The sequence below is a fragment of the Agelaius tricolor genome, unplaced genomic scaffold (genome assembly GCF_023055355.1).
Source record: "Agelaius tricolor isolate 1412-34295 unplaced genomic scaffold, bAgeTri1.0.p SCAF_7, whole genome shotgun sequence".
Taxonomy (NCBI): Eukaryota; Metazoa; Chordata; class Aves; order Passeriformes; family Icteridae; genus Agelaius; species Agelaius tricolor.
This window is the reverse complement of record NW_027269267.1, coordinates 6,064,959-6,091,680: the sequence shown is the minus strand read 5'-3', so window position 1 is coordinate 6,091,680 and position 26,722 is coordinate 6,064,959. Positions and strand designations below refer to the sequence as shown.

Genomic DNA, 26,722 nt, shown 5'->3' with positions numbered 1-26,722 from the left:
GGGGAAAGGGAAGATTTGGTGGCATTTATGTATTTTTTGTTTGTGGTGGTGGTTTTGTTTGGTTTTTTTTTTAAATTCACAGACAAGTTGTCCAGTGAAATATTTTTTCCTTCAGGCACCATAATAATGGGCTACACGACTCATCTACTACCACTACAGTTTTTGCTTAAGATATGAAGGCAAATTTGGCCAGATTAAAGCTTTTGAAACAATAAAAATGCTGTACAACAGAAAGACTAATGAGTGAGCTCCAAATATTTTTCCTGCAAGTTCCATTCTCATTAATTAATACACGGAACTTATTGGAGGTAAAGGATCCTGTTATGTGTCACACTGGGCTTAGCATCTTCTCTGCTTTTATTACCTGCTCCTACAAGTCCCAGGAAGGCAAGGATAAGGAGAGGTGATCCACTTGCAAAAACTCCAAAGCCAAATGTGAAGAGAGGAGAGAGGAGAACTGTGGCCCAAAAAAGAAAGTTTAGGAGAGTCCATGGTCTCCTAGGAGGTTTAAACTGCTTCCCAGGAAATACACCTTCCTGATTATACATCTCTTGCAAAGCATCCTGGGGGAAAGAGAAAAGAAAATGAGTTCACAATGCTTGCATCAAGCAGCCCAAGATTAGTCAGCTCCAGGACAACATCCAGGACAGTGTCTGTGCTACAAACTCATCCAGAGTGCACAGCATCCAATTCCACCTGCTGTCACTCATTTGGGCATTTCTGTTGATCATCCAAGTGACCTTTAAGCCTTTTGAAGGCAATTTTGGCACCATCAAAAACTGAAACCTTATCATCCTCTGCACTATTAAATACCTTCATCTTGCCTGTCAATTGCTTAAGAATTTAGGGCAGCTTCAGGCCAGAGACCAGTTCAGACACTACCAACCCTCTTAGCTGGGTGCTTTTCCTTCCTGTTTTCACTCCCAGAAAGGTCAGCATGATTCAGCAAAGCAGAAAAATTCTGTATGGAGAGCCAGGAGGGGAGGGCAAGGAATGAGCTGAGAGCAGAGACAGCACCACACCAGCCCCAGTCCCAGCCCTGCAACAGAGCCACTGCAGCCCAAGCTGAGCCTGCAGAGGTGCAGTCCTGGAACACATCACTCAAAGGAACAAGGTGCCCACCACCTTCCCTCACTCTGTAAGATTGCTCTTTAAGGTTTCCAAGCCATTACCAAGGATGGCTCAAGTCCAGCTATTTCTTGTTTTTATTTCTTTTTTTTTTTTTTTTAATTTCCCTTACAAAGGACTGAGAAGTGCAAGGCATTCCTTGCCAAAACCAGCCTTTGGGAGGACACATCCTCTGTGCAGGAAGAGGATTCCAGTTACAAAGTCATTGCAATAAATGGAATGAGAGGATTCCAGTTACAAAGTATTGCTAACACTAAGATCAATATGTGCAATACCCATGTCCATAAGCAATACCTCCCTGTCAACACCTCACAACAAAGGTGAACAGAGGCACAGCCAACATCAGGAAGGATGAGAGGAAATGGTGCCACATTGCACCAGGGGAGGGTTACATTGGACATTAGGAAAAAAAAAAACTTTCATGGAAAGGGTTGTAAAGCAGTAAGACTGTCCAGGGAACTGGTGGAGTCATCATCCCTGGAAGTGTTCAAAAACACCCTATGGATTTTATGGATTTGTCCCTTGATGACATGGTTTAGTGGTGAACATGGTGTTGGGTTGACAGTGGACTCTGTTCTTAGAAGCCTTTCTCAACTTCAAAGACTCTTTGGTTCTGTAGACCTGCTAAGGGGAGGTGGGTGGGGGAAAAGATGATGAGCTACTGCTCTTTGTAAGATAACCTCTCTCCTTAACTGAATGAGAGTTCAGATATTCAAACAAATTAGGTTGAAATAAATATAATGAAATTCAGAACAATTTGCTGCCTACCTAGAGACTGAGCATAGGCCTGGCAATGCTGCAGCACAGGTCATCATAGCTGGGGAAAGCCCAGGATACTTAAACTTTCTGTCCTCTGCTGTCTTCCCACAAAGATCGGCAATACAGAAATCAAGATGCACTTTTCAAGTTCAATAATCCACCACTTAGGGCTGGACAACAATTACAGCTCTCCCCTACTCCCCACAGAAGTGTTAAATCTGGTCGAGAAGTGTTAAAGTGGTTGACAAAAATGGATTTTTCTAACCATCTAAGGTTAGAAAAAGAAATGACGCAAGGAAAAGCTCTGAGCCATCTGAAGGCATGCTGGGCATGTTTTATCAGTCCCTGGCAGGAGCTCCCAGGGATTGTCTGTCCCATGTCACACACCACTGCAGAAGTATTAGCAAGAGGCAGAAGGAAAGTGACAGAGGAGGAAAAATGAAAGCAAAGAACAATTGCAGCTGAAAGCTGGGACCTGCTGTCCCTGACCGACAGTTATCCCTCTTCTCAAGTGCCTAAAAACACCCACAGGGAAAATGGAGCCTTTAGAAATGCATGACAGAGATCCAAGTGCTGAAAAATGAAAAAGACACTGGATTGCTGTTAGTCTTCCACAGCTCAGGCATATCTCTGAATTCTATTGTGCTTCCTGGCAATTTGAGACCTCACTACCCAGCCCTCTGCTGCCAAGGGCCTCCTTGGTCCTGCTCCTTCCAGCACTTTGAGGGATGGCTGCCTAGTTATGCATAATATCCTCTCCATCCAGTGCAGGAGTGTGTATTACTCACTGCCTTAATACACTCCCCTGTGCAAGTCCCAAAAGGCAGAAAAGAATGTAAAGCTATTTACCTTTTCCTGGTAAAGCTTATGAAGCCAGTTTGCAGCTTCCTTTTCATCTTGAGGGATCTCTTCCAGAGGAAATCTCCTAGTTTAGTAGAAAGATTAAAAAATGGAAAGAAGGAAAAAAAAAAAAAGAATTAAGGGAACAATTAAGGGAAAATCCAGATATTTGGTTTTATGCCTCTCCTAGGGAAGATCTTCCATTCACTAAAGGGCAGAAATCTTTGCCAATAGTGTCACTGATGGCAGAGGTCTTAAACACAGAGAACTGGGACTTAAAATCTGAGGTTTTAAGTTGGGAATTGGGTGCTATTTTAGACAAAAGAAACTGTACAAGCTCCTGTCAGTGTCAGCACATCAGTGAAATCATAATTTCCCATTCAAACACTGTTCCTCCTTCACCAGATCCACCCCTGGCTGATTTCCAGTGAGCTCAGACTGAGGCACTCAGAGCTGGGAAAAGAAAAGCAAGTGGAAAACCCAAGGGTAATTGCTGGTTACATTTTGGTAGTGAAAACCAAATTTTGGAAGCAATGGGAGGGCAACTAAACATTCACTTTATGCCATCTCTGAGGCAAACATCTGCAGTGACTGCACTTGTCCCTCTTTGCCTCTGCAGCCCCACAGACTGAGGCACACAGTTCTGGGGGTGTGTGACAATTGTGCCCAGTGCCAGCCCTGACCTGACCTCACTGAGAACAGGTGCCTTGCCAGAGCCCCTCTGCAGTGCTGAAGAGCCAACCATTCCCCTGCATTCTTCTGTGTTCTAGACCCCTCCAAGCCAAGCCCCTCTATGATTCTGTGAATTTGTTCCAAGACATTTCTAATGATTTCTGCACCTCATAAGCCAAATGAACACCAGATCTGGCAGATTTACTTACATGAGCCCTAACAAGAGAAACTGCTCAATTCATATCAAAATGCTCAATAAAAGCTCAGTGAAAAGTCATTTGCTGAAAGCTTTCTGGTGAAGTTGCTGTGGTGTTGCTGTCACCACTAGAGGGGACTCACAGCAATCACATTTGGTGATTTCCTGATTATTTCCTCTGGAGGCAGTCGGGATAAAGACTGGATCCAGTGCAGAGCTAAGCTGCTTACCTGTGCTCAGGTAACTACGTCTGCACATACCAAGAACAGGAGCTTATGTGCTTCCCTTCTCTGAGCTACACTAAGTCTGTTGGCACAACAAGGATATGCTCCATTTTCAGCAAAACATCTGTAAAATCAGTCTCCTTACTCTCACAGCTTCTTCCCCAAAACAGAGAAAAAGTGTAGAAAAGCAGCTTGAGAATATTCATTCCATCCACAAACATATTTTTAATCGAATTATCTAACACAGCCATTTGTAGGGTACAATTAGTGATTTTACCTGGCAACAGACTTTTACAAACCCAAACCTCTTCTAACTCTATTGAAAACTATATTTCTCTTCTTTCTTCCCATTACCCCTCCAAGAAATGAAAGAAAATTGCACCTCCATTAGCAAAAAAGGACATTTAAGTGAAGGCTGCCACTATTCAGTGTACAATTGATAATTATACAGATGTACATCCATGCATGGGCACCTCAGATCCTGCTAGATATCCTACATGCACTTGCCATCAGTGTGGAATTACACGTGGAGCTGCCTGACCAGCTGTTTTGCTGGCTGGCAAATTGTCTGCTCACTTTCCTCATCAGGAATATGTTTGGCAAGTGTAAATAGTGAAAATGAAACCCCTTGCAAATGAGCAACTCCACCTCTCCATGGACAGCTTCACAGTCATCTTTTCAGCTGAGAGACTAAAATGTTGTGGATGTTGCAGCAACACACAGACCCAAGGCAAGAGGGGAAAGGTGTGGGGGGAAGGGAAAATGGCTCTTTTTTTTTTTTTTAACTTTTAAAAACCAAGCATCAGCCTCATCACCAGAATACAGCAATATCTTCCAAAAGGTGGATGAATCCTACAGAGAAGCAGAAGCAAACTGACTAAAGAACTGTGGAAAGAATAACCAGGTCATGTCTCAGGTACAAACACAAAAGGGAAAATAAGAAATTCAACAGGATTGGTCGTTTTTATGATCACAAGGAAGCCCTTGAAGCAGAAGGCAGCAAGGAGAAAGCAAGAAAGAGAAGAGGTGTGTGTGCATGCAAATGTGTATGTGCTGCATGGGGTTAGGTGTTAACAGCTACTCTTTGAGGCAAAGGAACAGTGAGGAATGTGACCAATGTCCCACCTCATTCACAGGATGTCTGAATTTCAGCATTTTGAAATTTTTAATCTGCAGATCAAACCATGTGAGTGAGGGAGAGAAACTGGCATGTAAAGGAGCTTTAGACTATTTACTACGAGGGACCACTGAAGCTGAAGGACAAGGAGAAGTGGACTACAGGAAAGGAAATTACCCTGTAAAATCTGAATACACTTCAACATGCTAAACTATGCATCTTAGGGCTCACCTCCATCAGTAAATGCTCACCTTACACACATATCTGCTTCATATTTCTTTCCATAAAGAATTCCTAATAAAGACGGGTTCTTGTTTCCTCTGAAATTTAGTGTTACATCATACACTGCTGAAACTGTTAGAAAAAAAAATAAAACAGGGCTGTTACAGCAGCAATTCTAGCAAGCTCCTTTTGGCATCCTTGCTTGAGACAGCAAGAGAGCCTTGTGCAAGCCTTGCATTAATGATGTGTCAGAGTCCTCCACTATTCTGTGTTTACACCCCACATTTATCTGCACCAGCCCCCTGACACTCCCAGCACTGTAAAACACCAGATGACTTGATGAACTAAGCAACATAAAAAGGTTTTCAGTATTTCTTAAGACTGGTGTCTGCCAGTTCTGTGGCAATTTACAAGTTACCAGCTGACATGCTGGATCCTCATGACTGCCAGCTCGCTAACTGTAATGAACAACCCAGCAGAATATGCTGGTGCTAAACAACACATTACAAGTGCTGCAAAGCTTGGCAGTACCTGTTCCCCTGAGACACTGGACAGCAGTGGTGAAACCTTTGGTTCTGGGCAACAGGTGGTATTTCAGTTTAGGCAACCCCTTAGATTCAGCTACTTCCATGCTGATGCGGTGCTTGGTCTCTGTGAAACGAGTTCCTTCACAGTACAGCAGAAACTGTGCAAGACAAAAGCAAAAGAAACCCAGGGATATCTTGAGATTTCAAAAGAAATCCAGCAGTATACTGAAAATTTGTCCAAGATAAACAGACATGTGCACACCCTTCAGTTGTGTCAGCTCTTCACCAAGTATGAGGCATAAACACCAACTCTCAGCTCATTTACCATTACCTTTACATTTAACAACACTTGTACCAAATTTAAGGTGACAAAAAGACAGCCCTAGTTGTGGCATTTAGAATGCACAGAAATTAGGAAATTGATCCACTCAAGTCAATTTTAATCATGATTTCAATTACCAAGCAGGAAGTCTTGATTTAAATAATCAATGCTAACTACATTTTGCACTTATATTTTCTAGTTGTTTTCCCTAGAGACTCGTCCTTGGTTCTCAGTTGTAGAATCATTAAATTGTATAGATTTGAAGCTCAAGTTCAGTCTTGAGATTTTCTAATTGGTAGGGTTTATTCTGTATTTTCTTTTCTATCCCTTACTTATCAGAAAGATATAGTCAATATAATTCATATCTATATATTCAAGCAATTAAGTAGCTTAAAATACATTCTCCAGATTCTTACTTTTTTCTGTCTTTGTAATGGTAGAAAATTACAATGCATTCACAATGTTCTAGTTAGGGCTTAATGTTTCACTATTAATTTTAACAAGCTGTACTAGATAATACTGAAAACTCACTTAAAATGCATAAAAAGCCTCTTAATGTTTTATAAGCCAAATAATTGTACATTACATGTGCTGCTATAAAAGCAAAATTGAGAATTTATCAAAACCTTTGCATTCAAAGCTCTAAGAAGGTTAATGGGTTGATTACACCACTGTGATGCTGCAGTGAAGTTTAACAGCATTGCACACAATGAAACAGAGATGTTTTACCCTTGATTTTAAATAATGTCAAAATAAAAAGGAAAAAGTGTAACTGCAGAAGCAGATATAAGCTTGCCATATGTTCTCACAGAGACTTTTTGGGAAACCTGCAATTTCACAGATCAATGAACACACTAACAGGAACTTTCCATCAAAATCCATGGCCTGTGCAGTCAAATTCACTCACTTCTCCAAACAAGATTTTTTTTGTTGATGTGTCTTTTCAGCCTACCTGAGAAAATGTTATGCAGATGTAGCAATCAAATGTAAGGGGTTTTTTTAATAGGCACAAAATAAGTTTGGACAAAATCATTAGTATCACACAAGCCTGATTTATAAATGATTCTCAAGCTTCTGAACTGTTTCCCAAATGGTTTCCCTTACCAACAGACAAAAAAGCACTACCAGCATATCCCAAAAGACCTCCTGAAACAGAGCATGACAGCTTTTCCATGACAGCTCTTGGGAGTGAGCACACCTTTTCCCGACACACAAAGCCACAGGCACCAGTGAATCTGTCACTGATTCACTTCCAGCAGCCAACACCAGATGAGAGACTCAACACTTACCCACATATATTCAGGATAATCAGACAAACGTTTCAATCCCTCAATGACTGTATCTCTGTCCTCTTCCCATTTCCTTTTGCAGAAAACAATCTCAAGGAAGTACCACGTCCAGCCGATTAGGGGCACATAGAGCAGCTCTCTCTTAGCAAGAACTTTGGAACTCTTGGAGAGAAAACAAAAGTGACAATCCAAAAATGTCATTTGCTCATTTGTGCAACGAGGTCAAACACATTAAAGCTAAGATGATGGAGTTGGATCTGGGAACTTAAATGCAAAGAAACTGTTTATAGGTGGGTTTTAAGCAGTGTCGGGATCATTAGCTGGTCAGAGTGACCCTGAGAAAAGTTCCAAAGTCTCTTTTCCCAGCCTGGCACTTGAAGGAGGAGTCAGAGCTCTTAATTTCTTGGTCTCAAGGTTGTTTATTGTATCTTATCTATAAAAAATTTTCTCCTGTCCTGCTGAGATCCATCCAGCAGGACAGTTCCAGGCACTCTGCCTGCCCCCAGGGCAGTGTTATGTCTCTATACTAAAAACATGTACAATGTTTACAATTGCTTTCCAATGCCTATCACCTATGTTAGACAGTGAGCTTCTACTCTAAACCAATCTAAAAGTGCCAGCATCACAGCAGGAGATGGAGACCAAGAAGAAGAAGGAGAAAGGCTGGACACGCCCAGATCCCTCCATCTTGCCCCCTGAACCCCCATACCAGAAACCCCAAAATCTACTTTTCCACCCCGTGATAACTTCACTATTATTCTACCTAAACTGTCATGGCTTGCAGATCTTCATCTAAGGTTGGTAATTTGCTCCACGGGTCATAATCAAACCCACAGGTGTTTTGGGCTCTGTGCCAGGGTCCCTGAGCCCCCTGGCAGGGTCTTGGCTGCTCAGGACAGCCAGAGGGATGTTCTGGGTCCTGACAAAGCAGACCTGCCACCCTGCAGAGGAAGGGGAAGCTCATGGCGCACATACCCCCAGCACTCCAAAGCGCTCTGTCATCGTCCAGCCGCACAGGAAGTCGATCTCAAAGTTGTGGTTCAGGATGATGATGACGTGTTCCTTCCCAAAGGTTTTCACCGTGGCCTCGTCTGAGAACAGGGTGCACTCTGTGCCTGACCACCATTCCAGCAGCATTACCAACTCTAGCAAACACGATGGAGGTGGAGAGAGGAGTTAGGGGTACCCCTTACAGAAAGCATTTAGAGTTTCCTCCTCAGCCCCATTCACTGCCCAGCCTCTCCTGCCTCCCAACACCATCACTTCACCAAACTCATCCAGCAGAGCTGAAACAGAAGCTTGGAAGGGTACAGACCACACCATATTACCATCCCTAAGCAGTATTTAAGGCACCAGACATATGCATTATGGATAATTCAGCAAGTTTTTAACAGTGACAAGTTTGGGCATTGCATTTCAAATGCAAAATTTGATGACCACTGAAAAAAAAAGCCCCAAGACTTTTATGCCTGAAAACAGACAGTGGAGCCGTTGATTGCTCCACTAAATGAGCACAGTTCCTCCCAGGTGGAATAGAAATTATGCATAGATGCAGCCTAATGTTTTTACTCCACATGAAACAAGCCTTATGGAGGTAAACAGACCAATAAAGGTCTTTTAAAGGGATGCAGTGACATAGATCTTCTGTGATAGATTTTAATATTAAAACACAGGGCTCTAATTGTTCTGCATTATGATCATCAACACAGAGTTAAAAACAGAAAATTGAGCTAATTTATCAAAATACCTGGGCAAATACAAGAATGGTAAATTTTGTCTTTCTTTTAGTGCAAAAGAATGAGCCCTTTTCCCTCCATTTACTCCAATTTTAAAGTATCACAGCAACTCTTATTCCACCCTGAACATTTGTTACCCTTTTTTATTTTCCACCTCCCCTTTTTCATCATAAAACCCCCTTCCACTTAAATTCAGCATGCACTGACTGTAGTTGCTATGGTTAGCTTATTTCCCTCATTTCAGTACATGGAGGCAGATGGAAGGCATTGCTTGCATCATGGGACAACTATAAAAAGTATGAGAATAGTTCATCCTCCCAGTAGGAAGATTTGCTTCCCTGCAAACTGTAGTCATTGGGGTTTTTTTCATTTCAATGAGATGTGGTTGAAATAAAAATGTGATTGCACAAATATAGCAGTTAAAAAGAGTTCAACTCCTCCCACATGACTACACCTGCAGGTTCCCCCTCTGTTCCCTCTATCAGGCTCTGCCAGGAGGGTTTTCAGCTTCCCATTGGGAGTTTCTGGTTTTGCCAAACAGGGCAGCACCTACCCAAACAAGGGTTTCTGATCAGTGGGATCAGACAAGGTCACCTATCCATACTGCTAAACAGGAGTTTGGGATCCATCTTGCACCACTCCAGAGAGAAGGCAAACACAGGATTTGGGTGAATAATGAGGAAAACCAGTCCTGGTCTGCTCAGGGTCCAGAGCTCACCTAGCACTGTATTTTTTCACTCATGACCACTCACTCACCCACCAGGTTATTCCCCTGTATCACTTCCAGCACTTGCTCATTTGGAGGGATGACAAAGTTATGCACCTTGCTGGCCAAGAGAGCTTAACCCCAGTCAACTGGAAATATGGCAGAGGAAAGACAGAATTGTCTTGTTCCTTCACACCAGGTACAGGTTTCTATCACTGCTTCCCAGCTTTGCATGCTTTCTGTTCACTCACCTTCCTTTCTCTGGTTATTCTGGCTCAGTAAAAGGGGAAAGAGGACAGCAAGAGTGTCCTCAGGTCACCTTCCAAGCAGGTGGCCAGGAGAATGGAGCAGTGGTACCAAACACATCGTGGTACTCTGAGCAATTTTCCCTTCCCATTGCTGACTGTGTACCAAGGAGGAACACCTCCAGTACCTGCTACATTTTCCTATAAAATTATAATCACCTGGGTGTGTTTCTTCTTCAAAATCAGGGGAAAAAATCTGCAGAGGCCAGTGTGGATGTGACTTTCTGCAGAACCTTTTTCCCTAAAACAGTGAAGGATTTGCCAGAGTTCATACTGAGAGAGAAGGGCTGATGAGCCAAAGGATTAACACGAGGAAACAGATTGTCCTTTACAAGTGTGCTGACAAATGATGTAATTATAACCAGGAGTGGGCTCATTTCCTTTTTTCAGTGTGTGGGTTACAGCTCCTTTGCGTGGCACTGATCCTATCAATGCTACACAAGAAATCCTTCTGAATGAAGGAATGGCAACACTTGCACTGCCCAGGACAGTTCCTGTAGGGAATAAGCAACACCTGGCATCAACCACCCCAGCAGCTGGGGGTCCCACAAACCAAAGCATTTACAGCCTCACAAGCCCCCTAAAAATAAAGCAAAGAAGGGGCACAGCATATCCCTCAGCTGGAAGGACCAACATTTGAGAGGTTATTTTTGCAACAGGACGAACCCAAACACGCTGCACTCTCCAAGGGTGTGATTCATCTGCAAGGAGCTGACGTGGGAGAGCTGCAAGTACAGACTACCTGTCATGAATTTATGGGTTTATGTTGGGGCCAGAGCCTGAGAGGCTTCCTTCCCCAAATGTCTGTCAGGAACATTGGATAGAGTCTCTCTCCCTCCCCTTTGGAAGCTGGCCTTTATGTATTTGAGAGGAGAGGCAGTAAGAACAGAGCCTGGTTTTCAGTACAGAGCCTGTGTTCCACCTGTGTATCCCTCCCTGCACTGATCCTCTGCCAGCTGGGCAGAGCAGCTTCTCTGACAGACCCTCAGCCTAAAACCACAAACAGCTTGGAGAAAGTGAGCAAAATGTAGCATCCAGAGCAGAACACCAACCTACAGGTTCCTTCCCAAAAGGCTTCTCCATACTGAAATATATTTCATTATGGATGGCAACACTGGGGTTACTGCATTTACACAGCTTACCTAAATTGCTATAAATCACAATTGAAGAGCATATTCTGGCAGCTCTTCCTTTACAGGCCATCAGCTCTCTGCAATCCCACATAACATTTACATTGATTTTCAAAGTTTAATTTCCCAAGATGTTAATTTATAACAGGCTACACACTAGGGGTTATCCTATGTACAAGCAATTATCTGCTCAGCTTCTCCAAGCCTCTTTGAACAATGGTGTGGGTTATTTCCAGTGTTTAGAGGTTGTAAGACAGCAGCATTTAAAGTGTGGGTTGTTTTATGCACAGTGCTAACTAAAGGACCAAGCATCTCATATCCTCAGAAAAGCTTAACTATTAATGCAGCAATCGTTTTCAGCATGAGATCAGATTCTAGATTATTAAAAGCACAAAGAAATTCTTACAAGCAAATTAAAACTAAAATTTCCTATATGTCCCCACTCTCATCCAACCAAAGTAATTTGGAAGTTTCTACTAAGCTCTTCTACTACAATACCTTTTTTCCTGACAATTTGCCTGCTAGTCTATTTAATTTCCTTTCTCCTGTGCTTCTCAGTAGGCAGGACAAAAAGCGCAGTAAAGGCAAGGACAAGCTTAAAAAGAGACTGAACCAGACACCTCAGAGAGTTTTTGTTGGTGATACTTCACATGGATGATTTACAAAATGTGGGTGCCTGTCAGTGGACTGCTGAACTGTAATTTCAGTGTTCATTCTGATGACTCATTTACCCAAAGTGGGAGTTGGATGCTGAGCTGAGCACTAAGGTAAGTGGCCATGCATAAAGGGAAGGGATGGAGAATGGAAACCAATTAGATGATTCACTGCTGAAACAGGAGGTGACATTTGGGCTAAGGAGCCTTCTAAACACTCTAAACATTTTCAGAAATCCAGCTCTGTGAGAAGAAGGCATCCACAGGGAGGAAGTTTTGCAAAGGTCTGACAGAGGAGAACAAAGAAGCTGCACTCAGTGCAGAGCTGACCCATGGGCAGAAGAAGAACCACTGAAAAAATGCTCACAAGAGGAGACCCTGGCCTCAGAGATGGGCACTGAAGGGTGCAAGTGGATTCTGAAGTTTGTCACACAGTTCAGCTCCAGACACATCTACATGAGGTATTTTAGGATAGACCTCTCCCTCTGCAGCCCCCACAATAAACCTGGGCTCTTACATGATCAATACTGCCCACATGCACCTGAGCCAGCTCACAATGGTCCCTTAGCACAGGTGCTGATACTGGATGAAGATGGCATTGGGACACAAGTAACAGCTCCTATCAGTCCAGCTTGGAGGTGCAGAGGAGCTTTACTTCCCACTTTTCTGAATGACAGAGTGACAACACACTTTAGACCCTTGACTTCTGTGTGAATTCCCAGTATTCCAGAAAAAAAAAATAATTGCTGTGTCAAAAAAATTTGGACCTGCTCTGAAAGAATCTACATCTAACTTACCATTTCTCTCATCTCTATGTGCAAACAGATACATGTGCATGTGTGGCTGTAGCTCTCTTCACAGAGAGCAGAATTCACAACTTCCCCAGGATTTTTTCTGGGGAAGGCAGTGAGAAAGCTCAGAGAAGAAGAAAAACAATTCTTATTTCTACTTGCTGCATCTGTTGTTTGGCACACATGGAATGTGTTATGGAGATTGTTTACCCAAAAGGGATTTGTCAGTTGGACACTGGTGATGGCTGTTTTGGATTGATTGACCAATTAGGTCAAAGCTGTGTTGTGACTGCCTGTAAAGGGTCACGGGTTTTTCTTTAGTATAGTTTTAGTATAGCATAATATAATATAATAAATACAGCATATTATTATATTATATTATATTATATTATATTATATTATATTATATTATATTAATTATATTATATTATTATATCATATCATGTCATGTCATATCATATCATATCATATTATATCATATCATATATCGCTAAATAAAGCATTTGTTCAGCCTTCTGAATCATGGAGTCATTGCACATTTGTGGTGTTTGTGAGGGTCCCCAGGATGAGATAAGAGATGAGAATTTGACTCCTTGTTCTCAGAAGGCTGATTTATTATTTTATGATATTATTTTATATTAAAAGAATGCTATACTAAAACTATTCTAAAGAAAGAGAAAGGATACATCAGAAGGCTTAACAAGAATGAATAATAAAAACTCGTGACTGACTCCTCAGAGTCTGACACAGCTGATGGTGATTGGTCACTAAGTAAAAACAATTCACATGTTTGGATAAACAATCTCCAGACCACATTCCAGAGCAGCAAAACATGGAGAAGCTGAAGCTTCCCAGGAGAAGAAAACCTGGGGAAGGGATTTTTCTGAAAATATCATGGTGACGGCGCGTTATTCCCCAGCTGGGTGTCATCCTGTATTGATATGCATATATGTATTTCCTTTGCTTAATGTCCTAGGGTGGTGTTATGATGCTTGTATCCCCATTTGTGTGTTTGTTTATGCTGGATATTATGTTCTGTGCCTTCCAGACTGGCTCTGAAGAGTGAAAGTTTTGTTTTGGTTTTGCTATCAGCCGCTCCCCCACGGCTGGTGGGACACGGAGATGGGGCAGTACATGGTGCTGCTTTTGCTTTTTGCTTGGCTTTTCACTTTGCTCCTGCTTTGCTCTTGCTTTTTGCTTCTGCTCATTAGTTAGTAGCTCAGCAGTTCAAATTTTTCCTGGACTGTTTCTCCTTTCCCTTTTTTGGACCTACTTGAACCTGCTCTGGACTGGGACCTGGGAACACCGAGAGTTTGCACCCTGTGGCTGCAGCAGCACCGGAGGGACTGATAACAGAGCAACCACCCCCAAGAGAGACTTTCTGAATTTGTCATCTTTTTCAGAGCAGTGAAAGAGTGGTGTCATCCTGTATTGTTCATTTTGTGTGCTGGGGGTGCTGTGCCTGTTAAATAAACAGGTTCTTTCCACTTCTCTCCAAGGAATCCTTCCCAAACCGGTCGGGGGCAGGAGCCATGTGGGTTTGCTTTCTGGAGGGGCCCCTTTTGGAGGTTTTCTCCCAAATTTGCCCTAAACCAGGCCAGTTAACAAAAGCAAAACCAAGCAAAGCCCCTCCCCAGCCCCACCCATCCCATCCCAGCCCATCCCAGCACACTCACGGCTCCACAGGGAATAGGCAAGGCGACAGTTTACTCGGCGGTAGAGCTGCTTGTTGATGGGCCAGAGGAGCAGCGTGCATAGTTGGATGAAGTTAATGATCAGTCCACTGACAACAAAGACAAACCCAATGAGGAGGTGAACTATGAACTGGGTCTTCAGGAAGGCAATGAAGCCCATGATAACCACTCAGAAGCGTGTGCAAGGGCCGTCACTCAGAATAACTGTCCTGAAACAGGAAAAAAACAAAACAACAAGAGTCAAATGGAGTGGATTTGCAAGCTCTGACAAAGCAAAAGCCCTGAAACAGTCCAGGCTCATTCTTCAAGAGGAACCCAACCCAATAAACACTGTGCTCTCCAAGCCTGCCTCATGCAGGTCTTCACACAATAAACAGGTGATGGTGCAAATCCCTGCCCAAAATAGGAAGGAATCATTATTTACAATTTACAGCCCACCAGGAAGATTATTGGTTGCTGAAGAGACTAATCTCACACCTCTATTCAAACAAATACCATATAATTAGGAGTTAATGCTGGGAGGAACACAGAGCCCTGCACTCACAGTGTGCAAACAGGGGCTTTATCTTTAGGGATGCTGTCCTGAACTGTAAGAGGAGCCTCACCCTGCAAAGAGCAGGGCTGGTCACACACACCATCATTCTGGCCAACACTAAGGCATGGAAATGGAAATCAGGTATTTCCACATTCAAAACCCATGCTGGAGAAGGTTTAATAACTTCTCACCTTGTCAAGCCACAGTTCTGTGATCAAATATACCAGTTAGTGTGGGGGGAAAGTGTAAAATGATAAAAAATCCTTAGGCTATGTAGCAGTACAAACTTGATCTGGAATGGGCATTGGTGTAGAATCTTGATTCCACCAAATTAGCCCTTAACTCTGAGCCTGTGCCATATTTATACCAGGTGCAGAAAGACTGGCAAGGGCTGAGCCAGCAGAATGCCACAGGAGCTCAGACAAACCTGATCCACTACAAATCCTGCCAGCACAAAGTTAACCCAGCAAACTGTATTTACCAAGCCACCAAACTGAGCTTATTGCAAACCCCGCATTATCCAGCACTGGCCTGTTTGACCTGTTGGGTACAGGAAGCCCTGCAAGGCCAGCCAGGCTGTCAAACCACAGCCTCAAGGTCTCACCCAAAAAAAAAAAGCTTGGCCCTGATTTTCTGCCACAGCTTGCTGATGGTTTTCATGCTCAGCTTTTGCAAGTGTGGCAAATGACCAGATCAAGCAGTAGATGGTAACAAATACTTTTGACAAACCAGGCATCCCAAGGTGATGTGGACCCGCTGTCTGAAAATAAAGTCCCTGCCAGCTGTGAGAAATCAAATAATTTTCACTCACCACCTGCTTACGGTGTGCTGCTATTTATAAAACTCCACAGCAATTTAATTGTGAAAGCTTGTTTTCTATCCTCTCTCCTGCCAATCAGGTACAGCCTTTCAAGGCACAGAGTGTCTAGTTTTTGAACAATTAACATCCATTTGCATCATTAGTAACCTACCCACTTCAGAGGCACATAAGAGAGGCAAAAAAAAAGCCTGGTTGAACACAGCCAGTATTGTGCCTACCACAGAAAGCAAAGCAAAGCAAGATGAATAGTATTGGAGCTCATGATAAATAATCTAAATTCTCCCAGTGTTTTCCTGTAAGGATGAAAGAAACATTTCTTCCACTAATAAATTACTTTAAGAACAGCTGTTGGGAAGCAGACACTTCTGTTTGAAAAGGAACAAGAGGAGCCCTCCTTCCTCTTCCCTCCCCAAAAGGCTGCAGTTGTCTCACACAGCCAAAACACCACAGCAGTGTTCACACATTGCCATGTGGGAGGCAGCTGTGGCATCCAGTGACTCCCTAGCACTGGGCTTGTTTGTCTTTTCCACTGGCACGCTCTAACAAACACTGCCAAACATTAAACACCAAGTTCTTCACTTCCAAGAGTCATTCTCTTCATCTGGTGTATCTCAAAAGCCAGTTCAAGCAAGCAAGAAAAGAACAATTCCCTCCACCCCTGCAAGCTGTTTCTTGAGTTCTTGCTTGCCCTTTGCAGAGCCATGTGCAAGCAGCTTTGCTGATGACTGTGTCCAGTGTCAAACCATTCAAAGGCTGGACTTGAGCATCCTGGAAGCTCTTCCAATATGATTTTATCTGGGACAGTCATTAGAGCAGCACTTACAGCCTTTTTCCACACAGCCTGGCCTCTCTCAGACAGGGGCACAAAGCAGACACAAATGGCACAAGGAGAAACAGGAATGTCAGGTATTATCTATCCTCAAATCAAATGGTTTGGCTCCACTTCCACAGCCTCTTGGCTTTGAGCAGAGTCTGTGGCTGTGTTTGTCTCTAGCATTAAGGACATTGCTGTTTTACAGACCCTAAAGGACACATCCCTCCTTACATTGCACCAGGATGATTTCTCCAGCTTTGTTGGACATGAAAAACAGGATTTATCACTCTTGCACCAGCATCCTGCCCCACATGCTGGCCACCATAGAATCATTAAGGTTGGAAAAGCCCTCCAAGATCATTGAGTCCCATCTTTGACCAACCATTACCTCATCAACTAAACCATAGCCCTAAATCTCACATCCAGTCACTTCTTGAGCACCTCCAGGAATGGCAACTCCACCATTCCCCCAGGCAGGTTCAATGCTTAACAACACCTTCCATGAAGAAATTCCTCCTGATGTCCAATCTGAGCCTTCCTGGCACAGCCTGAGATCACCTCCTCTGGTCCTGCTGTTGTTGGCTGATCCTTCCAGTTTCGCTGCTGGATACAGAAACCTGCCAGGCTCTGTTTTGACAATCCCTCACTTAACTATATTTGACTTTTAAGATCATTAGAAGTTAACCTTAATCTAGGAATTATTTTGTTTTCTGCATCCCTGCCCATGTAGGACAGCCAGGCAATTTAGGGACAAGACAACAGGCTAAAAAGCAGCTGTTTTGTTGTATCCCAGGGTCAGGGGAGGATGGGGAAATCAGAATTTGCTGAAACAAGGAAAAGCAGCACTTCTGCATTTGACATATGTATTAAGATCAGCTTAGTGAAGTATCTAGGAAGTAAACAGCTGCCTCAGCCTAAGACAGCAAAGTCTCAGCACTATATAATTTTTTTTAACCTATCCATATCATCTGCATTTTTGAAGACCGGCTTTTAAAATCTTATTTTTGTCCTTGTTTTCCTTAAACACTGTCACTTCCAGCATTGACCTTTCACCACAAAAACTTCATTTCCTCCTGTACAGCCACACTGAGAACTGTGGGGAACTTTAGTACTCTCCCTGCTTTCATAGGATCAGAAAATGGTTTGGGTGGAAGAAGCATTAAATATCACCAAATTCCAACCCCCACACCATGGGCAGGGACACCTCCCACTAGACCAGGTTGCCCAGAGCCCAATCCAGCCTGGCTTTGATCTATCTGCTCTGATGAAAAAGTTCTTAAATGCTTTGCAACCTTCAGGGCTGTCTCCCTTATTTCTGTGCCTCTCAAGAAAAGGGCAAGGAGAAAAATGTCTTGGTGTGGTGAGCTGACCCTGGCTGGAGGACTGGTGCCCACCAAGGCCGCTCTATCACTGCCCTCCTCACCTGGACAGGGAAAACACAACCAAAGGCTTGTGGGTGAAGGTAAGGACAGGGAGAGATCACTCACCAACCATTGTCATGGGCAGAACAGACTCACTGTGGGGAAATCAGCTCAATTTATTACCAATCAAAGCACAGTGTGGCAATGAGGAATAAAACCAGATCTTAAAACACTTTCTCCGAACCCCTCCCTTTTTTGTTGAGCTCAGCTTCCTGATTTTCTGTATTTCCTCTCAGCCAGCAGTGCATGGGGACAGGGAATGGGGCTGTGGACAGTCCATTACTCCTCTCTACTCCTTCTTCCTCAGAGAGAGAACTTCTCACACGCCTCCCCTGTTCCAGAGGGGAGTCCCTCCCACAGGACACAGTCCTCCATGGACTTCTCCAAGATGAGCTCTTCACCAGCTGCTCCAGCCTGGTTCCTTTCCATGGGGTGAAATCCTTCAGGAACAGGCTGCTCCAGAGTGGGTCCCTTGCAGGCCCACAAGTCCTGCCAGCAAACCTGCTCCAGCCTGGGCTTCCCACAGGGTCACAGCCTTCTTCAGGCTCCCATGTGGGCTCCTCCAGGGGCTGCAGCTGGATCTCTGCATTCCCATGGATCTCCACGGGCTGCAGGGGCACGGCTGCCTCGACAGGGTCTGCAGGGGAATCTCCACCCCAGTGCCAGGAGCACCTCCTGCTCCTCCTCCTGCACTGACCTTGGAACCTCCTGGGCTTCTCCCACATATTCACACTCCTCTCTCTGGCCACAGTTTCTGCTGTGGAGTTCTTTCCCACCTTCCTTCCTCAGTGCACTACCCCTGAGGTGGTACCACCATCTCTGGTGGGCTCAGCCTTGGCCACTGGCTCTGTCCTGGACTCGAGGACAGAGTTGTCCTTGAAGCCCCACGTTCACATGGATTCTCTGGTTTCCAAAAGATACAACATGCCTCTCAATACAAGTCAGAATATTATTCTTCTCCTTTACCCAGCTTTCTACATTCATGGAAGTCCTAATGATTAAACTCCCTGGAGACTTCCACCTCAGCCAAATGTCACTGGAATTTGCCAAGTTCAAAGCCATTAGAAGGGAGAATGGCAGAGAAGTGTGACTGCATTCATTAAGAGATCAGTCAAATGCACAACATGCACATTACAGCATTTCATGACACATAGCTATTTATGAACTCAAAATTAAAAATTAAGCCACTAATCATTCTGTAAGACAATATATTCAGTTTGAACTCCAGATTTTAATTAATTTCTTGCTGTTATGCATGTGCAATCCCTCTGAAGTTCATGATGTTTGCATGAAATTAGAAACTGGTCCACTGATCCTAATATTCCAACGCAGTGAGAATTAATGTGCTTGTCAACAACAAAAACTGTGGCAGGCAGTATTTACACCTCCAGACCTTTGCCTGCAGTTTTTCTGAAGATGCTTTTGCCATCTCTGTTGTGCCATATTTACCTCCACCCATGAAACCAATTACAGATATCTTTTGCCCTGAATACCTTGCCCCCACCCTGAAATCTGGTATTTTACCTACTTTTGCTATTTGAGAAATGAGCGAAACTTTTAGATCACTGAATTTCACCTTTTACCACCACATTTTAAAATCCTGTACTTTTCAGATGAAGCTTGCTAAGCCTCCTTGATGTCTGTATAAACTTGGCAAACCCTGCCTGTGAGGAAGGGTTAATGATGTTGCAAGTCAGAAGCAGTACAAAAAAAGGCATTTTGTTGCCCATCAAGAGTTTCCTGATAATTTTTCAGAATTCTACAAACACCGCTCATCAAAAACACACAAAGAAAATAAAATCTGTTTTTTATTCAAAGTGAGATCTACCTGTTGCATGAGATGCTTCCTGAGTATGGGGACAGATAAAAGCAGCAGAAACAAGGAGAAAATGGCTTTTTCTGAGTGTACTTTCTACCCTTCCAACCTTTCTGGTGACCCAACTGAGGCTACTTCTCTTTCAAAAACATGAAAATTACCAGTCTAAGTCTGTTCCCTCACCCCTCCTGAGATCAGAAAACCCAAGAGTTGGGGCAGAGATATGAGGGACAGCTTCCAATGGCCCTGCCTATACTTCCTTGTCAGATAAATAAAAGTACAGGTCCCAATCTGGTTGTTTTAGAATCCTTCAGAAATACCACATTACCACATTGGGGTAGTAGGTTATTTCCCTGGACATTTCTGGGACTTTCCACACAAAAATATGTTGATCATCTTATGATCCATGCTTTGAAGTAATCAGTTACCACAAAGGAATAATTTTTCCTTGCAGAATACACAATACCCTTCTGGCTGAGAGACAGAAGTGCAGTGGCTATCCAGCTTTTAAAAGCTAAATGAAATATTCATAGCAAATAGGAAAATATTCAGGAAGACAAGAGGTCCTTGATGGGCTCCCACTTCCTGCACTGGACCACATCTCCTTTTGGGATGAGCAATTTGGGAGCCTGACCCCCGTGATGCAGAAGCCACACAAAACCCAGGAGAGAGTATTTACCCAGGACCTTGCCCCAGACTTTAGAAAAGCATCCCAGGACTCCTGCCCACTTTGCCATGGCACCACTAAAAGCAATCTCCACTCAGGCCTCGTTTATTTTAGAACCAGCACTGGCAACCACAGGTGTCTAAGTAGGCTGGAAAACAGAGCTTAGATCAACAGCAGTGAGTCAGAGAGAATAAGCAAATACAGTTTTGGTACCCATTTGAACAGTCTGTACCAGGGATTCTCCAGATAAGCTGTAAAAATAGACAGCTACTCAATTGCATCCCACACAGCATTACAAACTGTCTACTACAGACCCAGCCTTTTAAACCTAAGCATGACAGAATGATTACCTTAGTTTCTCACACAATACAGGTCTAATTTCCCTGAACGTGCCTCAGTGAGGTGCAAGGCTGATTCAGAGTTCATTAAAAATCCTGCTTGTCATGAATTTTTAAAATTGAAGGGTATGGAAAAGAAGCTTAAGATAAACTGAGGTCACAGAGGTGTAAGTTTGGTTTTGAGTTGTAAGAACTAGGAATAAGATCTCAAATAGAAAAAATGGTACCATCATGAAATCAGATGAAAACTCATTCCTTGAAATGTTGTCCATCTTGGCCTTAGCACCACAGCCAATTTCCAGGAAAGGTCAAGAGTGGAAGATTATCACCACTATCTGTCTGAAATATATTCCTTACTTTGGGCTTGATCTGAAGGCATTCAAGCCATAGAAACTTCCACTCAATAGGTCAATAGGTTTGGCTCAGTATCTGTGCAGATTTTTGATAATACCATTTCCATCAAATGCCAATACTCTGGGGAGGGAAGGAAGGAAGAGAGAGGGGGGGAGAGAGAGAGAAAGAGAGAGAGAGAAAGAGAGAGAGAAAGAGAGAGAGAAAGAGAGAGAGAAGAGAGAGAAAGAGAGAGAGAGAAAGAGAGAGAAAGAGAGAGAGAGAGAGAGAAAGAGAGAGAGAAAGAGAGAGAGAAAGAGAGAGAGAAAGAGAGAGAGAAAGAGAGAGAGAAAGAGAGAGAGAAAGAGAGAGAGAAAGAGAGAGAGAAAGAGAGAGAGAAAGAGAGAGAGAAAGAGAGAGAGAAAGAGAGAGAGAGAAGAGAGAGAGAGAAAGAGAGAGAGAAAGAGAGAGAGAAAGAGAGAGAGAAAGAGAGAGAGAAAGAGAGAGAGAAAGAGAGAGAGAAAGAGAGAAAGAGAGAGAGAGAAAGAGAGAGAAAGCAAGCAAGCAAGCAGGAAAGCTGTGGTTATGGCTCTGACATTCATGATCATTTCACAGATATATAGAATTTCACTTAATGAGAAGTTTTTACATTTCATTCTTATCTTCAAGATTCAGGTTGCTCTAAGAAAAAAATACCAAGATAACCAGTTGTTTAACTTGCATTTTGCAGTGAGAAGACCACAGAATATAATAACAAAGTATTCAAACAACTCAGAAAAATGCCAGCTCTCAATACTACACTGCACCTGGGGGCAGATTTCCCTCTTCCCTGCCCTAAATGCAATGTTACTGACATGACTGAGCCTCCTCAAGAGCTGCAAAAAGCACTGTGCTTATGCCACCCCTAGGGATGAAATTATATTTTCTCTAACTTCTGCTGCAATATTACAGCTGAAAACACCAGCAATATTAAAATGGCTGTTTTCAAAATTTAATTTCAACCATTTCCTTGTATCACACTTGGCACAAAAAAGAGAGAGCAAGTGTGCACAAATTCAATTTCTTCTCAGCATACACCCTTCAGTTAACATTGTCTCTATTTGAACAAATGGAATGGATAACCAAAATGAACCCTGATTTGCTTAGAAATCTGCTGGCTGCATGACAACCCCCACAAGGAAGCAAAACTCCTTACAGGATATCTCTCACTGCAAGCACCTCTTCATTGACAAAGAAAATAATGGTATTTTCATAGGGATTTTCTGTTCCCAACAGGAAAACCAGAGAGATTCTGTCACAAGTTCCCTGGGTAAAACCAGCTCAGACAACTTTGATGCCATGGCTGAGTCTCACCAGAGCAGGCTGACATCACTTTTCCCACAAAACAGCCTCCCATACTCACAAGGCATCTGCATGGAGCTTTCCAGGGAAGGCACCCCACAACTTGTTTTTACTCCAGGAAGACAATCACTGCCTTATATTTTAATAAACTTACAATAGTTTCTATTAGAGTATGTCACTTACAACTGCTGGTAGGTGTTTGTGTGCTGCTTCTCCCCTGGATACACACATTTGTCATCCCTCAGTGTGCAGTCTCACACTTTTGTTTCAGTATGAGCAACGCAAAATGAATTTTTTTCTTAGAACTATAATTATAAAACCTTAATTGCTATTAAATTTAGATTAGATAATAATTGTGAATTTGGCAAGTTTGCCTCATTTCTCACAGGTTCAGATGGGTTTTGTGGGTATATGCATATTTACAGATACTTGTGAGAGCTTTTGCAGAACTCAGCCTTAACAAACCTTGTCCCAAATATTACTGATCACCAAGGTTTACCCATCTGAGCTCAAGTTTTTTTTAACCTGCTTGCTATCAGGAGGAAAAATAAACACCCTGTAACTTACACTGTTCTACAAACCATACAACCACATAATTAGCCTGATTTTGAACACCAAAATCAGGTAGACACGGATTATCCCTGGTTTCATTTTTAGTGGAAGGCACAGAGACATGAGGCAAGGCAAGGGGGATCCATGATCCCACCAGCACAGCAAGACACAGCAGGATGGAGCAGCAGAAGATAAACAAGACTGCAATTTCTAAGAAAAAAGGATTAAAACCAGGAGAAAATACCAGCCCACTGCAAGACATTTACACTGAAATGCACGAGCTAGAACACTGTCATATTCTGTATATTTTAAGAAATAAATAGGAACAATTATTCAGCTTTGCAAATTCCTCCTGGCTCCAGACAGACAGCTTAGCATGACTCACTCAGGAATGGCCATCAAACACCTTCTGCCAGCCTTGTTCCTCCTCTTGGGAACTTTTAAACTTCTCCCTGGCCTTGTCTGCTGGGTGGCAGCAACTCTCCCCCCTTTGCCACTCTGGATAGAACTCCCCCAAGGGAGAAGCAGGAGGATCCTTGCTGGCTCCCTAATCCCCTATTCCCTCCCTTGTGTCATATTCTTCTCTTTCACACACACCTACAGCTTCCCAGCCTGGGCAGGAGCCCTGCTTTGTGCCACAGTGGCCTTGAGCCCATCCCATCACTGCACAGAGCTGCAGGCACTGCCTGCCCACCTGGTGCTCAGGTTGTGTGTCAAGCCCAAATTCTGAAAAACTGTCCCGTTTCCAGCTTGCTTGGAGAGCAAAAGCAGGCTGGGAGAAGCTCTTGGAGAACTGAGCACACTCCAGCAGGTCCACTGCACTTCTTTAAAGGACAGACAAACACTTTGAGTCCTGTTAAACTGCTTCCTGCAATCTCACCCCAAGTGCAATGGCAGGGTGTCCTGCCTGAGGTCAAACTGGGCAGATTATGGCAGCACTGGGGTGCTCCTGCTGTTGAACACTCCCTTTCTTTCCCCAGACAGGTTCACTCACCAGAGATAAATGAGACAGGACATCACAGAATCACAGGATGGTTTGGGTTGGAGGGTAGTTTGAAACTCATCTCATTCCACCCTCAGCCATGGGCAGGGACACCTTCCACTACCCCAGGCTGCTTCAAGCCCTGTCCAACCTGGCCTTGGACATCCCCTAGGATGGGGCAGCCACAGCTTCTCTGGGAAACCTGTGCCAGGCCTCAGCACCCTCACAAGGAAGAATTTCTTCCCAACATCGAATCTAACCCTACTCTCTTCCAGTTTGAAGTCATTCCCCATGTTCTGTCACTCCAGTTCCTCTCTGGCTTCATGTAAGCCTCTTCAGATCCTGAAAGCTGTTCTGAAGTGTCCACACAACCTTCTCCTTCTTCTCCTTCTTCTTCTCCTCTCCTATCCTCTCCTCACCCTCTCCTCACCCTCTCCTCACCCTCTCCTCTCCTCTCCTCTCCTCCCCAAATTTCTCATCCTGCCTCCACAGGGGAGGTGCTCCAGTCCTCCTATGAACTTTGTGGCCTCCTCTGGACTCGCCCAACAGTTCCATTTCCTCCTTGTGCTGGGGGCACAAGAACTGCACACAGCATTCCAGCTGAAAATCCTGGCTGAGGAGGCAAACACAGGGCACCCCTTTAACCCTGTACACCAAGGGAGGGATACCTGGGAGAGCCAGGAGCCAGCTGGAGCTCCCTGCACAGCCCACACATCATTTCATGCTGCACTTGCAGTGAACAAAATCACCACCAGCACCACAAGACATTTAAGCAGTTTTGAATGCTCATTGTGAAAAATAAGCCAACAAATCTCCAATAACCACAGAGTTTTGCATGCTTCCTACTCCCAAAGTTGTACCCAAGGCATGGGAAATCCTTTCCTTAGTGACAGCACACAGCTTTAGGATGTTGCAGATGTAAAACATCCCCAGAGGGCCCTGTTGATTGTCCACCTGTGCTCATGTTGCTCCCTGCAGCCAAGCCAAGACTGGCCAGTTTGTGCTCAGCACCACACTGCTGTGGCTTGGAGGTTTCTGGGGCTGAGGGTGAGGGAGCAGGAAGCAATGTTTATCCCTGGAAGGAGCAGGATGGAGGGGATGACCCTTTCAGACATGTGTGGTGCTCACAGTGTGGGCACTCTGGGGATCTCATAGATCCAGTAGGCAGCACTGTGCTGACACACCAAGCCATGCCAAAGGCAGGTCCCACTAACAGGGCAGAAACCCCTGAATCTGAAAACCACTTTGCTCATAAATCAATATACACACAGATACAAAAACAGGCTGAGGTCCAGCCATTTCCAGCCTAGGAATTGTAGGCCTGAAAGAACACAATTTTAACCCAGTAGTTATGCTGGTATTTGGTAAGAAATTACCTTCAGAAAATCAGCATTGTAATCAGAGAAAGGGTGGGAAGTGGAAACCAGGAGAGCATGGATCTCATGATTGAGAAGTAATGCCACAATTATGGCTGGCCATAATCAATGCTCTTCTCAGATCAGCTCATCATTTATTCCATCCTGCTGCACTCTGAACACCTTTGTAAGTGCTACACTGCATCAGCAATCCCACAAATCTGTGATAAAATTTGCATTTGGACAGAAGCATTAATGTTTCTTTCTTACAGGCAATGTGGCAAGAGCATCAAATCCCTTCCCTTCCCACAAAACTGATTGCTGCCAGTTGAATTTTTCCTGTTAATGCATAGATCAACCAGTGCAGAGTAGTAAGAAAGTTAAGATGAACATTTTAGACATACTCCTGCAAAAAGGACGGACAAAAGGAAGCAATTCTTCCCAGTTCTCAACTGGAACAGAGACTCCTACCCTGAGCTTAACTTCTCAAATGCTGAAAATGTGACACATATTTGGTTTCTCCACCTTTGTTCCCCATGCAGGTCACTGTTATTGCTGCACAAACACCTTGAACATTGTGAAACCCTGACCAGGCTGGGTGCTGACACAATTCCCATGGCTGTGACATGCCAGGAGGAGCCACAACCCCCCCTCCACCTGACATGAAGGTGGGCAAAACCAGCAATAAAGTACATTGTGAGTCAAAAATACAACCCAGGATTTCGGTTTGATTAAAAAAACAAAACAACACAACACACCAGACACTAAAAAAAGGCAAAACAAACTCTACCTGCTTAAAATGATAAAAAAGGGCTGAGACCAAAACTTACAAACATGTTATTTCACAGAAGTAGCTGGAGCTGTAAGTTACCTCTGCAAGTTCTTCTCAAATAGATGAAAAATGGGTACTTTTTCTATTTTGAAGAACTCAGGACTTTTGCACCTCCTGACTGGAAATCATGTCAAGATTTAACCACCAGGAAATCACATTCTGCATCCAGCAGCTCTATTATTTTCAGCCTTTCCCATGGAGCAAATGCTGATACTGACATTTTCCCCCTCAAATGTAAGCATTTTCCATTTCTCTTGCAAACCAAGACTTTTTGCCTTAATTACTTCTGGTTTTGATAGAGCTAGCAGGTGTAGTGAGTATTTTCTTCATTTCAACTAGTTCATTCAAAGTTGAAAACCCAACTGGGAGTTGGAAAAAAAAAAGTCTCTTGCAATCTCTGAATAAAAAGCAGGTGGGAGAAAATGAGGTCTCTGAATTTTAAAGCAGCCAGACTTTCCTTGGCACTTAGGTCTTGTTTCCTCCCTTACATTCTGGCTGTGGCTGCTCTTTAGTGAGAAGAATAGTACCCAGAGTGGATTTTCACAGTAATTCAATATCTTTCCAAAGCCCTTCATTCTTTCTCAAGTTATTAAGACTGATAGTTTGAC

At 43.6% G+C, this 26,722-nt stretch overlaps 1 protein-coding gene across 4 annotated transcripts in view; it reads right to left on the bottom strand.

Annotated features, from left to right (window-relative positions):
* The window catches only part of AGPAT3 (1-acylglycerol-3-phosphate O-acyltransferase 3), an 88,985-nt gene that overhangs the window by 3,432 nt on the left and 58,831 nt on the right, over positions 1-26,722 (bottom strand). For all 4 annotated transcript variants that reach the window (XR_011679669.1, XM_071430240.1, XM_071430242.1 and 1 more), the window contains 7 exons: positions 14,294-14,520; positions 8,272-8,441; positions 7,297-7,458; positions 5,690-5,843; positions 5,188-5,290; positions 2,737-2,812; positions 365-563 (listed from right to left, as the gene is read on the bottom strand). Coding sequence is in view for 3 of the 4 variants with exons in the window: in XM_071430240.1 (XP_071286341.1) it covers positions 365-563; positions 2,737-2,812; positions 5,188-5,290; positions 5,690-5,843; positions 7,297-7,458; positions 8,272-8,441; positions 14,294-14,471 (1,042 nt within the window). In the remaining variant the exon portion in view is untranslated. The remainder of the gene's footprint in view (positions 1-364; positions 564-2,736; positions 2,813-5,187; positions 5,291-5,689; positions 5,844-7,296; positions 7,459-8,271; positions 8,442-14,293; positions 14,521-26,722) is intronic.